The sequence below is a fragment of the Nycticebus coucang genome, chromosome 12 (genome assembly GCF_027406575.1).
Source record: "Nycticebus coucang isolate mNycCou1 chromosome 12, mNycCou1.pri, whole genome shotgun sequence".
NCBI classification, from domain to species: Eukaryota; Metazoa; Chordata; class Mammalia; order Primates; family Lorisidae; genus Nycticebus; species Nycticebus coucang.
This window is the reverse complement of record NC_069791.1, coordinates 60,437,218-60,453,160: the sequence shown is the minus strand read 5'-3', so window position 1 is coordinate 60,453,160 and position 15,943 is coordinate 60,437,218. Positions and strand designations below refer to the sequence as shown.

Below are 15,943 nucleotides of genomic sequence, written 5' to 3'. Positions count from 1 at the left end.
TCCCTCTAGCCCTCCTCCTGGAGTCAAGGCAACAGAATGGCCTAGAGCTTAGGATTTTGAAGGCTCCCTACGTGTCTTTCCCCAGGGTTGCTATCTGGGGCCAACTTTCAGCAACTCAAGTGCTTGTTTCGTGTGATTCCAAAAGAAGAGGGAAAAGGTTTGGGCTGCTGCTGTAAAATGTAATTAGCATCGTATTTTAACAACATTTTGACAATAATTGCTTCCCGACAAGGCTGAGAAATCTGCAGTGCAGACTCCCTGGTGCCGCTGTCAGAGTGAGTGATACTGAAGCCCTAAGCACCCTGGAAACAGGCTGCAAGAACCGGGCTGTCCTCAGCCTCGTTTCCCATCCCCACTGCTGGCTTAATGCCCTTCTCAAGGCCAGCATTAGCCACAGACTCACTTACTGCTCGCCTTTGTGTAAGGGCTGGGGCCTGCCCCGTCTACTGAGTCATTTCCTAGAGGAGGAGGGGACTGAGACGCTGCTCCTTGGATGGAGCGATTTAGACTGGTCCTACTCAGGGCCTCTGCGGTTGCGTTCTGTGACCGGGCTGAGTGTGCAGTAGTTATACCCCCCGGCAACTGCAAACGCAGTTTTCATTCCTCAAAGGGGACCCTGAACATTCTGGGAGGCCTCAGGCTCAGGTCAGTGAGACCACCTGACAGCACAGAGTTTAACCCCCAAACTGCTTCCTGAGCCACCGGTCACTGGAAAAGAAGCAGTTTGTAGTCTAAGCACAGGTGACTCAGGTATCATTTTGGGTGCCTCCACTTCTCTTCTGCTGCAGGTGAGGACGCACGTGCTATTATCTCCCAGTGAATTTTCTTACCTGCTTTTCTTCTGGGTCACATTAATCAGAATGGAAGGGTGGGGAGCAGGACCCAGGGGCCCTCACCTGCCGCCTCTTATGAGGAGGGGTGAATGGGCTGGGAAGGATAGACTTTGGGGCCACCTTCCCCTCACATACTCTGTATTTCTCTGATGTGATGAAAAGGGCTCAAGATCCAAGAGTTAGTCCCTTACAGAAGAGCTGTAGATGAGTCTATGTTTGTAAGACCCACTCTCAGGGCCCTCTGCTCCCCACAAGTTCCCACCTGATGCTGCAGCTCTAATTTCTGTCCCTCCTGGTGATGGCCACCCTTTCTGACTGCCAGGCACAGTCTCCCTGCCCACGCCCCAGGGAAAGCTACAGCCCCTGGGCTCACGGTGCCTACTCACGCCAGCCTGGCCCCGCAGTTTTCGCCCTCGATGTCACCTCCAGCCACATTTTCGGTGTTGACGGACTCGGTCTCACTGGTGGGCATGCTCACTGCAAGAGTCAAAGGGATGCAGAGCGGGTGAGGGGGGCACAGGGGAAGAGAGGAGCATTAGTTTGCAACACACCCAATGCTGAGATGGAGCAAGAGAAGAGCCTGAGAGGGTCAGCAGCTGACCGGCAGGGTCGAGGCCCTGCATCGGCCCAGCCAGGCTCCAGGATATCTGGACTGACATGCCTGATGCTTGTCTGGGCAGGTTTTGCTGCCAAGGACACTGTAACTAGTAAGAACATGGAAGGACATCTGGTGATCAGGGTATTTTAGCTTAGTGGTAAAACACTGACCACTGAATCCTTTCTCTACCTTCCACTCTATGGCCTCAGAAAAGCCATGGAAGCATTCCCATTTGCTTCTGCTACTCCTCATTGAAAGAGGAGCTTTCACGAAACTATGGTATTTCCTTTTCTTCTTTCCATCCCTGAGGGTAGGGCCCAGCATGTTGTTGCCTACGTGGATGACCACGTGGATGCGGAGGGTTCCCCATTTCCTACAGATGCTGGGTCCTGAGTCAAGTACATCTATGATCTGGCCTGAGACAGAGAGCTCAGAGTGAGTGGCCATAGCAGTAACCACATACTAAGACTTGAACTAGGAGAGAAGCAGCATTTATTGTGGAATCACAAAATTAACTTTGAATGTGGCCTGAAGACAGCCTACAGGGACATTCTCTCCCCTTCCAGCCACCCTGATGCTCCCATTTCAACAGGCTGATCTGGGCTACGGGCCATCTGATTCCACTAGTGCCTTGTCCAGTCAACACCCAGCTTCTTCCCAAGACAGCATGGGCGGAATTTCCAGAACAGTGGGACTTTCCTAGCTTAGAACCCAGATTTGGGGCTTAGAAGAAGCCATTACTTTTTATTACTATTTTTTTCTTCTAAACAAAAGTTTGACTCCAAGAATTCTCCTTCACCCACCCTGAATACATGTAGATACAAGTTTTGCCAATGCTTGTTCTTTATTTTTTATGTTTCTTCAACCCTTGTTCTTTAGAGTGGTCATCACATCCTCCATCCTGGTTTAGCTCTCCTACCAGAACAGAATTCCTTATCTGATGAGAAAGTCGCTAGCCCTCAGCAGACACAAAATACACATGTATTCACACACACACACACACACACACACACATATATACGCACACACACACATCTACCGCATCACAAGCAAGAGAAACACCCTCCCATCTAGTCTGGTAGGTACCAACACACACAGAGCACAGGGGAACATTACCATGGGTTTCTGTGGAGTGACTAAACCAAGCAAACTTCCCTTTCTTCTGATCAAGCAAGCCCGCCGGAGTGCTTCCTTTCACAGACAAGATGATCAGTGTCAAGAACCAGGAACAAGACATCAACAGAGAACATGCAGTCAGCCACGGGTAAAAGAAAGAAACAAGGAACTCAGCTTTCACATAGAACATCCATTTTTGTTTCCAAAAATAAACAAACAAAAAAATTAAAAATCAATAAACAAAAACACGTAAGAAAATATAACAAAATATAACTAACCCTCCAAATGACATGAATTAACACAGAACAAACGATGGACCCTGGGGGGACATGTTCTGGTCTGCAGTGAGTTATCTAATCATCAACAGTCAGGAGAGGGCTTCCTGAAGGGAGCTGCCTCCTTAGGGAGGAGCCCCTTCTATAGGCTCAAGTTGGGTGACTGCTAAAATCAAGCCGTAGCATTGATGCCCCATTCAGCCCTCCACCATGGCCAGGTGACTCATCTGGTCCCCTACATGGGACTATATTATGTACTGCAAAGTTCTACCTGCCACAGAGTCAAGGGTTCCATCACCACTGACAAATGGATGGTGTCACTTACAGGTGGAAAAACAACCTATTAACCTCCTCTACCCTTCATCTAGTTCTGTCATTCAATTCCATTCAGTAAAGACCCAATGACCACCTCAGGCCTGACTACATCCAAAGTATAGACGGGTCTGCTTTTAATCAGTTTAAATGGGAGGAGTTACACCATCATGGGTGGATGGCCTTTTGAGGAGGTTTGTAAATAAGGGAGAAGAATTCTGTGAGCCCTTGCAGGGTCTGTGCTGCCACTAACAAGGAGGGTGCCCTGGCAGTGGGTGAACACCCCAATTGCTGCATAGGGAAGAGTAGGGGTCTGGATTCTGCAATGGATTTTGAGTTCTGGATGCCAAATGCTTTAACTAATTGCTCACAGTTACCCGCCTTAATGTGATAAAGATGGCATGGACAGCGTCTCTTTGAGGCCACCACAGAGGTTGTTGGAAATGAGAGGCCAGCAAAGCACAATCTCAACTCCCCCACAAGGAGCAGCTGTGGGTGGAGGTGGGAAATTGGCTGCCCCTCCCAGAGGGACATGGTGCAGGAATAGAGTTTGAGGGGAGAGCAACCCAGGTTCGAGAAGTTTCTTTATTTCATCCTCTTCTTCCAGAACTCTTATGTTCAATGAACTTCTTCAAATGTTGCTTGGTGGTGAGAGTTTTGGAGTAGTTCATGATAGAAAAGGGCCAGGCTGACTTTTAACCTATGTAAAGGGTCATGTCTCAAACACACTCATCTTTAAATTATGAAGTATGGAATAAACATAAATGTTATAATACTTACAAAAAACTCTATATGATAAAAAGCACTGAGAGGAGTGGAAATGAATGACTTGGTTCAAGTTCTAGAGAAAGGTATGTCATCCTTTAGAACGATAACAGTCACAAATGTGACGACAATCCTATAATAATTATTTATTTGGAAGTGTGAAGGGATAAACACAAGGCTGCCAGTCGCCAAGCTTCTATTTATTCACATGATTGGTGGAGGAGACAAGAGCCCTAGTCAGTGAAAGGGGGCCCTGAACATGGACCTCTTTCATGCAGAAGCATCATCCAGCCTGTGGCTTTGACATCCTTTGTTCACTTTCAGAAGTAACTGCACCACAACTTTAAAAGCAATAGGAAGAGTTCAATAAATACATAGCCATTTAAGTATAACTGAATTTGACCACGGCTGGTCTTTCATGGGGGGCAGGTTGGCAGCCACCTATGTGAAAATGTTAGGCTGTTAACTAACAGTGTGGATGACGGATATGGTTAGGCTAGTTTGGATTGGTTTGGGTCAGGTTGACCTAGGCTATTATAGGAATGAGGCTGATTAAGATCTTGTAGGTATGTTGTTTTCACAACCTTGCAGGTGGGTTGTTTTGAGAACAGAGATTATTAGACCCTGGAAAACTCTAGTAAGCAGCTAGAGTTTCTCCTCAAAGCTGTGTATAAAACACAAAACTGCACTTTCCATGGGGCCTGCAGTCACTGGGATGGGGCCTGGCTTGCAGTGCAAGTTATTAACAATTTTTTTCTTGATAAAACTTCACTTGCTCTTTTCAATTATTTCAGTGACTACCTTGAACCTCTGTGCCACTCTAACAGAAAATGACCTGAGGATCATCTAAGTAATCTCCCTTGATGGCTTATAGTGGTCTCTGTTAGATTTGCTCTTGTGGGTCAAGTTATATACCTATGTGTTCCTTGATGAAATGAAAATATTTCACTTGGAAGGAGCAATAGTTTAACATATTAGTGCCTATTAATTTGTGATAGTTTATTCCAACAGTGTCCAATCTTTCTTTTTCTCTGCCACACATTGGAAGAATAAGGCCACACATTAAATACATAAACACTCATGACATCTGATTAGCAAAATCAAATCAAATAAAAAGGTCTGTGCATATTTTTTGTGATATTTGACAACACAGATAAGCAAAAAAGGTCATCATGAAATCAGCATGTGGCCCTTCAGGCTGCATATTGGACACCCCTGGTTTATTCCATTAGCATTGAGGGACTAAAACAGGTAAAATAGCATTTGTATTATTATTAAGAGATTAGACAGTGTGGTATAGTAGCTGATTCTTTAAGGGAAACTTCTAGGAAAACGAACATCCAAATTGTTGAAAGTTTAGAACCATTAAGTGCTGGATGCTTATTTTATGGGTGTGATGGAAAGCCCATCCCTTCCTTTGCCCATGCAAATGATGAGCCAGTTAGTAACTAAGACAAAAAGATGACAAAGAACCGAGATGGCCAAGGACACCTTTTCTCTAGAGGCAGCCCTAGGAGTGGAGTGTGATTGCTCATCTGCAGACAATGTCTTGATAACTAACACACACTTGGTAAGACACAATGTGCTTTACTGAACAAATTTTGAAAGAAGAATGCTGAGGAAGAAAGCTGGAGAGGGAGCGTGTTTTCTGACTTTTAAACTTTACTGTTACCAGCTACTGTGGACCAATGTGGACCTCTGGGCTATTCTGTCCCTTGGCTTCTGCTGAGAAGATTCCAAAGGACAATAAGATTTTTTCAAAAACGTAATGAATGCTACTATTGCAAGTGATTGATAATATCACTACATTTTTAGTAACATCATCAAGGTGCCAATGATTTGTATAGACTCCATTTTTCCAACAACTGATTATATCCTTGAATTAATGTCTTCTTAACCCTTAACCCCTTAACCCTTTCACCTACTCTTGCTGGCCACTCTTGCTTAAGTGGTGCTTAGTAGGACTACTTCTAAATCTCATGAGAGGTGCACAGCTATTGTCACACAGCAACCAAGTCTCCCTTGACCTGCTTGGAGAACAGTTGTGTGGATAATGGGGAGATTATAATAAGTCATTTTCTCCCTGAGAAAATCTCCTAAAACTGGAAACTACACAAATCATGCTGGAGTGGGGAGCACTCGACCTGAGCTGCCATTAAGTCTGATATTCGCTGGTAAGTCTGAGTTTGCAAACCCTCAGAGGGTTTATTCACTGAAATTTGGGAATCCTCCATTAAACACCAGGTGGTGCTTTGAGAGTGTGGCTGTACAGATGAGATGGCTAGCCCTTCTGCAGCTGCGGTCAGCAGAGGAAGAGCAGGCTCACAGCACAAGCCTCACCTTCCCCAGAGGAAGTGGACGCTCTATAAAACTAACCACTGTCTCTTGACAGGTCCTCATACTCCTAAAACAAATCTCCAAGTGGTGAACCTGCTCCAAGCTGTTCCAGTGTGTTAACATTCGTGGTTTCCTTAAGAAGAAATTTGATCTCATTTAGCCAACATGATATGTACACAAAGACGGGCAACACCATTCACATGAATAAAAAATGACTCCAGAAGGGTTTTTGGCAAAGGTTTGAGAGTTAGAGGAACTTCAATTTTGATAAAAAAGAAAAAAGCCACTGAGGTTACTTAGCAATAAATCCACAAGGGAAATAGCAAAATTTTCTAAGGAATTCCCTCCTTGACGCTCTTCCCCTTCTCCCTTTCTTCCCCTACCCCAGGCTGGGAAGAGATGCGCGGAGAACCATGAACATACAAAATACCTGGCCCTGCTCCTGAGGCCCCCTGTCCTGGACCTTTCTGTGCCTCACGACGGAGTGGCATCAGAGCAAAGACCATCTGAGAGGACGAGGAGCAAATATGGGGAGAGATGAAAAACATCTGACTACTTCGGAAACCTTTGGTCACCCAGTGCAGCTCTGACTTTGTCCCAGGGATGGGCTTCATGACATCCTGATGTGACCACCAGCAGGGATGGCTGGCTTCTTGTGAGATTTGATGGCCGACCTTTATTCCGGAACTTAGCCGGTAGCCCATCATCCAAGGTCAAAGTCCTCATCAGCTATTGTCAATCCCTCACTTCCCCCCCCCCCCCCCCCCCCCCCCCGGGAAGAGAGTGGATACATCAAGCTCAGACATCCAAGGCGCTGCCTGGGGGCATTGACAGGTGAAGAAGCTGAAAGCACTGTTCATCCTCCTCGACTTCTCCAGTGTGGGGTAGTGTCACACGGAGCCAATGGGCTGAGTCCTGGGCCAGCCAACCCGGGCTTCCACATACTCCTGGGTGCAACTAAGGAGTTTACATTGCCATGTCTTTGGACAGGGGTCCATTTTATCATATTTTTTGCATATGAGTGGTAAAATTAGTATTTTTCCTAAGTATTAATCTGAGTTATAACTAATAAGCCAAAGAATTCCTGATTTCCCAGCTCACTGGCTTTAATTTGGGATCCAAAACTCCCTGTAATTTGGCCCCACCTCATCTCTTGTGGGTTGAATTATACCCCCCCTGGAAATTCATATGTTGAAGTCCTAACCCCCCATATTTCAGAGTATGTCCATATTTGGAGATAGGGGCTTTATTTTATTTTTTTCTTTTTCAGTTTTAATACATTTGACATATTTTCATCAAACTGGTTGTTAACATAGCCTTCCTGGCATTTTCTTAGTTATTGTGTTGAGACATTTACACTCTACATCCAATAATTCACATTTCACATGTACCCTTGTAAGATGCACCAAAAGAGGTGATTAAAATAAGGTCATGGCGGGGGTGGTGAGTGGGGGGTGTACTGTGATCCACCATGATGGTATTCTTAGAAGAAGAAACACAGTCACTGACAAGCACAGAGGGAAGACCCGTGAAGACACAGAGACAAGACTGTCTGTAAGCCAGATGGGAGGCCTGGGGCTGCCCCTCCCCCACGGCCTGGAGGAACTGAATGAGCTGGCTACCGCCTTGATCTCAGACTTCCAGACTCTAGAGCTGGGAGAAGTCCACTTCCTATTCCAGTCCCCCAGCCTGTGGCACTTCGCTCAGCAGTCCCAGCTCACTGACCCCAATCTCTTCCCTCGCATTTCCTATTACTCCCGTAGAAACTCTCCAACCACATCAGAGTGCCCTGCTCATTGTCCCTGGAACATGCCACCTTCATTACAACTTCTGGGCTTTTCTATGCATGATGTCTACATTCTGTCTTCTCCCTGGAGTGCCTGGCCATTCTCTCATGTACTCTGGGGGTCAGCAAACCATACCCCCGGGGCCAAAGCCAGCCTGCCACCTGCCTGTGTAAACACAGTCTTCCTGGTGTTTGACTGCCTCTGGTCTCTGGCTGCCGTAAGCACCTGCAGCAGAGTGCAAGAGCTGCAGCCTCAGAGCCTGAAATACTTACTCTTTGGCCTTTTATAGAAAAGGTTTGCTGACCTCTGACGTATTAAAATTCTATCCCTTCCTAGGGGCCCAGTTCTAGTCTGTAGAGGCCTCCAGGACATTCAGTACCCTGAGTCCCCTCTTTTGAGCTCTTATGACACTGGAGTCTGTGAGAATTTTAAACAAAAACCTGGATTCAAGTTTCAGTTCTAGCCTCTCCTACCTGTGTGAGGCTGCATAAGGTTTTTTACCTCTCAAATCTCAGATTTCCTCATCAGTAAAATGGAGACAATGATGTTATTTATTTCGAGAGCTTTTGGTAAGGATTAAGAGAAATAATACTTGTAAAAAAAAAAAACTTTGGTAAATATTTGCTAAAATTACTCATTTTCATGTTTTTCTTACAGATTGCTATCATTTCCCAAGTGTTTGATTTATTGCCCAGACTAAAACTCTTAACTTTCTCAAGGCCAGAGACTGTACCTTGGAATTCTTTGGACTCCTTTTCAGGTGCTAGTGGTATTAGACATGGAACTGTCATAACACTGCGCATCTTCATGGGGTTTTCAGGGGACTCCTATGCACTGCATATTGGAGAATTTGTCCTCCAGGCCCCTCTCCACCCTCCCCTTTGTGAGCTGGGTCCCTGAGCTCTCCTGTGCTCGGGCTCCCTCCTGGGACTGGCCAATGGGTGGCACCAGTGGGATGCCCTTGGGCAGACCTGGGGAGAGTGAGGTGTTCACTCCCCTGCCTCCCACTGACATTGGTGGGGAGGGACTGCATCTTGTGCCAAAACCACAGGTCTGGCTGCCGATCTTTTCCACATGGCTACCCTCCTCTCTGACTCTGCTCACTTCTCCCTCACTTTGTCCCTGTAGGCCTTACTGGTAACAGTTCCCTATGCAGCTGCCACCTGTATCTGTATTAAACGTCTCCCCTAAAGTCACCCAGTTTAAGGGTACTCTCCATTATCTGTGAGGATCCTGATTGACATACCCCTGTATACAGCAAAGTAGAAATTATTATCCCCATGGATGGAAAAGGGGAAGGGGTATTTCCAAGAGGTTGAAGTTAGATGTTCAAGGGGAGAGCTAGTCAATGGCAGGTCTGAGTCCAGGGCTTTTTCAGATATATCAGGCAACCTCTGAAATAACTTTGCTTGGGTACATATTTACAAACTGAGTTACTTGATAAGAATGGGTGACACTGGCATAGGGTATCATGACAGGGCTACTGCAGTCCATGGCAGAACAGAGCTGAACATTCTGGCTGTGCTTGCTGCCCCAGGAAACTTCCAGGAAGAACTGTAGTATATCCTATGTGGTTCAATTTCCTCTTGCAGAAAAAATAATTTGAAAATTCCTTCCCCACTACTTTTCTGTAGAGTGATAGATGAAGCATGTGGCTTCACATAGTCTCAAACGCACGGGCAGAGCTCTTCCTATGTCTTTGTTCAGCTTGGTGTCTAGGAAATACCAAAGACAGGCTTTGCCTTGGCCCTGCCACTAACTAGCTCTGAAGCTTTGACAAGTCCCATGATAAAGCTGGTCTCATTATCTTCATCTCTCACGTGTAGGGGTGATGAAGAGGAAAGGGAGAAAAGAGATGGTGTGAGAGAAAGAGCAGGGAAAAAGCAAAATGGTTGGAGAGGTCACAGAGGAAGGAGCTTCTAGAACTTTTTCCAGAACCTTCTCAGCAACTCCCTGCCTACCCTGTCCCAGCTTGGCTTCTTCCATATAAGCAATTAAAACCTGGATGATTTTAAGCTATGAGAAAGTAAATATAAAACAGGATTAAATATTAAGAAGCTAAACAATGTGGCCTTATTAAAAAGGTACAATATAAGCACGATGTGCCATCATAACAATTATTATTACTGCTATAAACTGAGAGGAGGCATAAATGCCTGCCCTTGATCTGCAGCCATAATCCAAAGAAGAAAACCAGGGTCGTTGCGATCTCAGCAGGCCATAAACATTCAGTGCTCCCAAGCAGAAAATTTCTTTCCACTGCTGTGGCTGGCACCATGGAGTCAGGCCACTTCGGTTACTACTGTGGGGTCAGAGAAGGCGGTGGGGCAGAGAGGCAGTGGGGAGGGAGGCTGAGCCACACTAAACTGAGTTTTGGCACACACCCCTCTCTCTGTCTTTCCACCCCTACCCCAACTTCGTCAAGGACAACAGTACAGCAGGGAACATTCTCAGACTCTTAGGGACCATGGGGGAAACAGGACCTCTGACCACACAGAAGGGTGATATACCCCAAAGGGAAAAGACAGCTCACCTGCAGCTGTTAGGGGTGTGACAGGGGTCTTCTAGACATGGGGTCTGGTGGCCTTCTTGTATAGGACTTCTTTGGAAACACAATTCTTTTAGGCATAATCTTATTTTTAGGTTGAAGAGAGGGCATTATTCTAGTTCCTGAGGCCAGGCTTAGCAGTAGACGGTCACCCATGTGGTATGATATGAAAGGGACAGAGAGTAATTTACATCCTAACCCTTTCCCAACCTGGTCCAATGATGTCTACTGGCCATCCCTTCCTTTTAAGGCCTTGTCCCCTCAGAGTGCATGATGGCACTGTCAGTCTTCTCTATCTTAATATTGCTAATAATTGTTCAGTTTTTTGGATCACTTGTTACATACCATCTACTCTTTTGAGTACTTTACATATGTTAACTGATTTAACCTTATGAAGGAGGTATTAGATGCCTTCACTTTGTAGAAGAGGAAACTGAGGCTCAGAGAGTTAAATCACAATTCAAAGCACGCAGCTAATAAGATCCAGGCTTTGAACCCAGGTAGATCTGACACCAAGTCTATCCCCTCAGTCATTGGGCATATTGGATAAATTCATAAAGCCCTTTCCTGAGAGAGCCAGCATGGGAGAGTCCTGGTGTTTTTCTAGCATCACTGGGGGACGTGGAGGGCAGAGGGTGCAGGTGGAGGCCCAGGGAGAAGTCACTTACTCTGTAGTCCTGCCCTAGGGCTTCCCTGTCAGCACAGCCGCGTGGTTAGGAGCGGGGTGGGGGACATGAGCTTGAATCCTGCTCATGGTAAGAATGTTGAGTCCAGAGAGGATGAGTGACTTGCCCAGGGTCACACAGCTAGGTGGTGGTAGAGTTCCTAACTTCATCACCCAGGGCTGCCTCCCTCCCTTTCTCGCTTGCCAGGGTCTCACATCACAGAGAGGCTCAAAGCCCACCCCCGGTCTGACAGGCATCACAGCTTGTCTGGAATCCCAGGTGAGTTTTGACTCTGCACCTTGTTCTTTGTTGTTCACAACAGCTATAGAGAGCTCACTCTTATTTTCTCTGTTCTCTTGGGCCCTGTCTTCCCTTTCCCTGCTTTCTGCTGTTCAAGATGATTTTGACCTGGGTCAGATATCCTGCAAGGAGGCTCACAGGGTCCAGCGCTACTTGGAGGTTGGCAGGTACCTCCAGAGGGGAACAATCTTGAGCAGGGAGTACTTTTTCAGACGGGTCTCAGGCTTGTCCCCCTTCGCAGCATGTGAGTAAACTGCTGCCTTAAATCTACAGGCCGCCATCCTTAATGGCATTTATGTGGAGTAAGTCATTTTAGCTCCCAACCCCAGGGGGTCTCTTCTGCTCCATAATTTCTTTCTTTCTTATTTTTTTTTTTGTGCTCCATAATTTCTTGAATGAGTTTAAGGGCAGCTGTCAGAATCTCATTCAGCACGCCTCTGCCTGCTGGCTGCTTGCAGTCTGTGCTTCTGCCTCCCCTCCCCCCCCCACCCCCCGGCATGCATGGAGTCCTGGTCTGTCTGACCACTTCAGTTGCCCACATCCTCTCTGAGAGGTCCCCCAGCAGGGCTGCTTCGTGCATGTCTAGGCCCTCTGCAGGGGCAGGGAGCCAGCCAGGCCGGGCTCCGCCTCCTTTGTACCAGCTGGGCCCTCAGGCAGGGGTTCCGCACTCAGGACATTTAAGAGGGGGCAAGGATAGAGTTCTGGGTCAGGGAGGAGCCTATGGGTCAAGTTCTATGACTTAACAAGAACAGCTGATGAAACTGGGAAGGTTTAAGTTAGATAAGGTCAGTATCATATGGGAGGCAGGAACGCCTGCCCAGAGTAGTCCTGCCCTGTGTGGAAGAAGGGGACCTGGAGGGGAAGATGGTGCCCTCATGAAAGAAGCCTGTCCAGGACAGCCCAGCTGCCCTGAGAGTGGAAGGGATGCTTACTATTGGAAGTTTTCAGGCAAAGCCTGGATAACCATGTGCTGGGGGCTGGGGGTTGAGAGGAGATCCCTAAGCTTTCTTTTGCCTTAGAAAAAATCAATTGAGCTTTACAGAAAGAAGTGCTCTGTCTGGGTGAAGCACTAAGTTGCTGGCCATAGGCAAGGGGACTCTGACTCTGGCACAGAGGGGTGCTTGAGGGTCACACTCTACCTCTCAATTGGCCAGAGGAGTCTTCCTCAGCCATGCCATTAGCACAATCCCAGTTCCAGTCACCTGTCCCCTTCACTTCCTCTTCTGCCCAGCAGTGTGCCTGGCCCACCCCTACTTGCTACCGCCAGATCAGGCCACATACACAGGGCACTTGCCACAGATTGTGCCCCACGGCCTGGGCCTCCACCCTGCAGCTCCGCCTCAGAACCCCCCTCTCCATGCCCTGCGGTCTTTTTGACTATGCCGTGTCACAGAATTTTCTTTTTCCCAAGATATTTACTATTTGTGCCATGGAGCTTGGCGCTCTGACATACATTCTTTTCCTGCTTGTTAGAAGGGCACAGCCCTGGCATGACACCAGCTCATTTAATGCCCATGGAAGCCTAAGGAGATAGGCAGAGACGGGTTGTAGACACAGCAGGAAACTGAGGCTGTGGCTGAGTATGAGTGGAGATGGGCATGGTTTAAATCTCCTCTGTCCCTGCTGCTGCCCCTCGCAAGTGTACCTGTGGGCCAAGGATGAGGAGGCTGCCCCAGTCCCACCCGGCAACTCTCCCACCCTCTTCCTCTCCACTGAAGCTTTCTGAGAGCACCACCCTGTGGCTCCAGGCTGCCCTTCTGGGGAAGTCCCTCAGTGAGTGCTCCAGGGTGGGGCATGGCATAGCTGGTGATTTCCCTGCAAAGATCAGCTGGCACTAGAGCACGGAACCTCGAATTCAGCTTTGCCTTCCTAGAGGGGGCGTGAGTGAGCCCTCTGGGCCGGCCAGGTGGGTGCTACTTCACTCACTCTTTGAGGTGAGCTGCGGCTGGGACCGTCCTGCCCGCCACCCATCCTCAAGCTCCTTTATCCCCTTCTGCTATTTTGGGGTAGGGCGACCTGCAGCTGGGGCCACTGTAAGCCGTGCACAGAGGAGAAGCTAAACGTGCAAGGAGAACAGATGGATTTTCCCATTGGATGGTGTCCCTTCCCCTCTTCCACTGCACTGTTTCTTCCTCCACATCCCTCCTGTCAAGACTGAATCTGAATTAAAGGTGAGGCCCCCTCTTTGGCCCGCCTCCCTCTCGGGCCTGTCTTGGAACTCTTTACTAATTCCTCAGGAGAGCTGGGCTTACTGCAGAGGCTCACTGTTCTTTCTTTAGAAGACAGAAATGATTTTTGAAACCCAGAGAATAGGGATCACTGTCTTTAACAAACAAAAGGCCTGGAGGCTCTGAGAGAAGTGGGAATGCTAATGATGCCGATACCCAGACACCTGCCCTGGGGGTCCCCTAGGCCACAGTGCCCGGGGTGCACAGCCTCCTCGCGGTGACCTCTCTCCTTCCCAGTCTTAGATCCTGTGGGAGGGCATGCTGTGGGCTGGGCGGCCCATAGAACAAGAAGGAAGGAAAGGACAGGAAGGAAGGTTCTGGCTCTGGGGCAGAGCCTGGGCTATGGTGGACCGGAAGAGGAAAGACTGCCTGTGTGAGGGAGGAGCAATCACGACTGCCTGAGGGGCACCCCGAGCACAGGGCACCCCCAGGCAGGTTTGGTAACTCAGCTGCTTCCACTGCTCAAAGGTGTGATGATGGGGAGTTTGCCTGGTTGGGGAAAGCAGGAAGGAGTTGGTAGCTTCAGGGCATCTCAGTAACACTGTGGGGACCATGGGGCTCTTTGCAGATGAGAGTGACCAGAACAGACTTCAGAGGAAAGAGGGAGCAGGGTGGGGGTGGGAAATGGAGAGGCAAAGGTCTCTGGCAGCCTGTGTGGGCCAGGGGCAGCAGTCCCCGCTCTCCCTAATACTGGCTCCGTGTTTGAGAAGGCACATCGTTTAACAGCTTAGCACTTCCCTCACGGGGCTGCCGGGAGGACCAAGTGAGAAGGGTTGGGAAATGATCTCAAAAGCACAACCCCCTCCTGGAAAGGTAAAGCAGGAGGGAGACCAGAAATAGAAAAGGAATTAGTGTGAGTAACTAACCATGCCAGATAATTCATGGCACCATCAGAAGGACCCACGTCTGCTGGGCCCATACCTCAGACCAGTGTATTTCCACCTCCGGCCGCAGGTGTCAGCTCAAGAGAAGGAAGACTCTTCCAGCAATTGCACAAAAATGAAAAAGTTCCAACTACAGAGTGTGCAAGAAGTAGGGTGGTGAAACTCTGCACTGGAGAAGACGTTGGGTGGAGGGGCTCATGGATAGATGGGGCGTGGGGAAGAAGAGAGCCTTAGGATGCCTTCCAGAACTGAGATTCTACTGTGTAATGCCTTCATGGCAAAGACAGACGCTACCAGGACAGTGGCTGGAGAGAGTGGGCCCTGCAGAAAGAGTCAGCTGCTAAAAGGGTGCTGGAGGGAGGCTGCCCCAAGTTCTTAAATAGCAGACACTTCCTCTTTTTGTGGCACCTCCGGTTCAGCCTAGAGAGGGGCAGGGCTGCTGCAACACGGGGCATCCCCTCCTGCCTCAGCTTCATGGGGATTGGAATATGCTCAGAGATTCATAGAAAATTACAGCTTATTTTGGTATTACTTTTACATATCAGGAAATTGAGGCCCAGAGAGGGGCAGGTTATCCGAGGTCACGGGGCTCATTAGTAGTAGAGTTGGGACTAGTTCCCAGGTAGTAGTCTCCAGGTCTCCCAACTGCCTTTCCCTTTCCTCCCTTTCTTTCCATTCCATTTCTTCTTCCTACCACCAGGAAGGGGCTGTCATCTTCCCTGTGCTTATCCCCCTGACAAAAGAGAAAGGAAAAGGGTTTTAGAGCCAGATTGGGGATGTGCCTGTGGTCTGGGTAAGCCTCCTCTTAGCTATGTGGCTGGGGCAAGTGACCTGAACCTCACCCTTCTCATCTAAGAATGGAAATACCATCAATCTTGAAGTGAGGATCAAAGATAATAATTAAGAAAATGATAATAAGGGTAAGAGGAGGCACTTAATAAATGCTAGCTGTTGTGCACAATATTCAACAATAGTGCTATGTGTGTGCAGAATACCTGGACACCATGTGTATTTATTGGAAGAGGCTAAAGCAAAGGGCAGGCCAAAAGGAGAACCTCGAGATCACTTGCTCTGTGTCTACGAGGGCGGAATACTTAAGAGTGATGATATGTGTGTTCTCAAGGCCAACCCCTAGGGCTGGCCACCGTTAGCCACGCTGCCTTCGGGGCTGTCAGCTTCTCAGCTGTGTTCATCATTGCTGTCACTCTTATCATGCGCTATTCAAGAAGGCCCTACTGTGTGCTAACGGCGACTCCCCTGTGGCCCAGTCCCTGTCCTGGAAATGCTGAATTAAC

At 48.1% G+C, this 15,943-nt stretch overlaps 1 protein-coding gene across 7 annotated transcripts in view; it reads right to left on the bottom strand.

Annotated features, from left to right (window-relative positions):
- Positions 1-15,943, bottom strand: part of CACNA1C (calcium voltage-gated channel subunit alpha1 C) — a 650,685-nt gene that overhangs the window by 152,455 nt on the left and 482,287 nt on the right. For 6 of the 7 annotated variants that reach the window (XM_053555465.1, XM_053555462.1, XM_053555460.1 and 3 more), the window contains exon 10: positions 1,220-1,310. In XM_053555465.1, the coding sequence (XP_053411440.1) occupies positions 1,220-1,310 (91 nt within the window). Of the gene's footprint in view, positions 1-1,219; positions 1,311-2,547; positions 2,623-15,943 lie in introns of all 7 variants that reach the window. The other variant, XM_053555459.1, reaches the window with a different exon arrangement.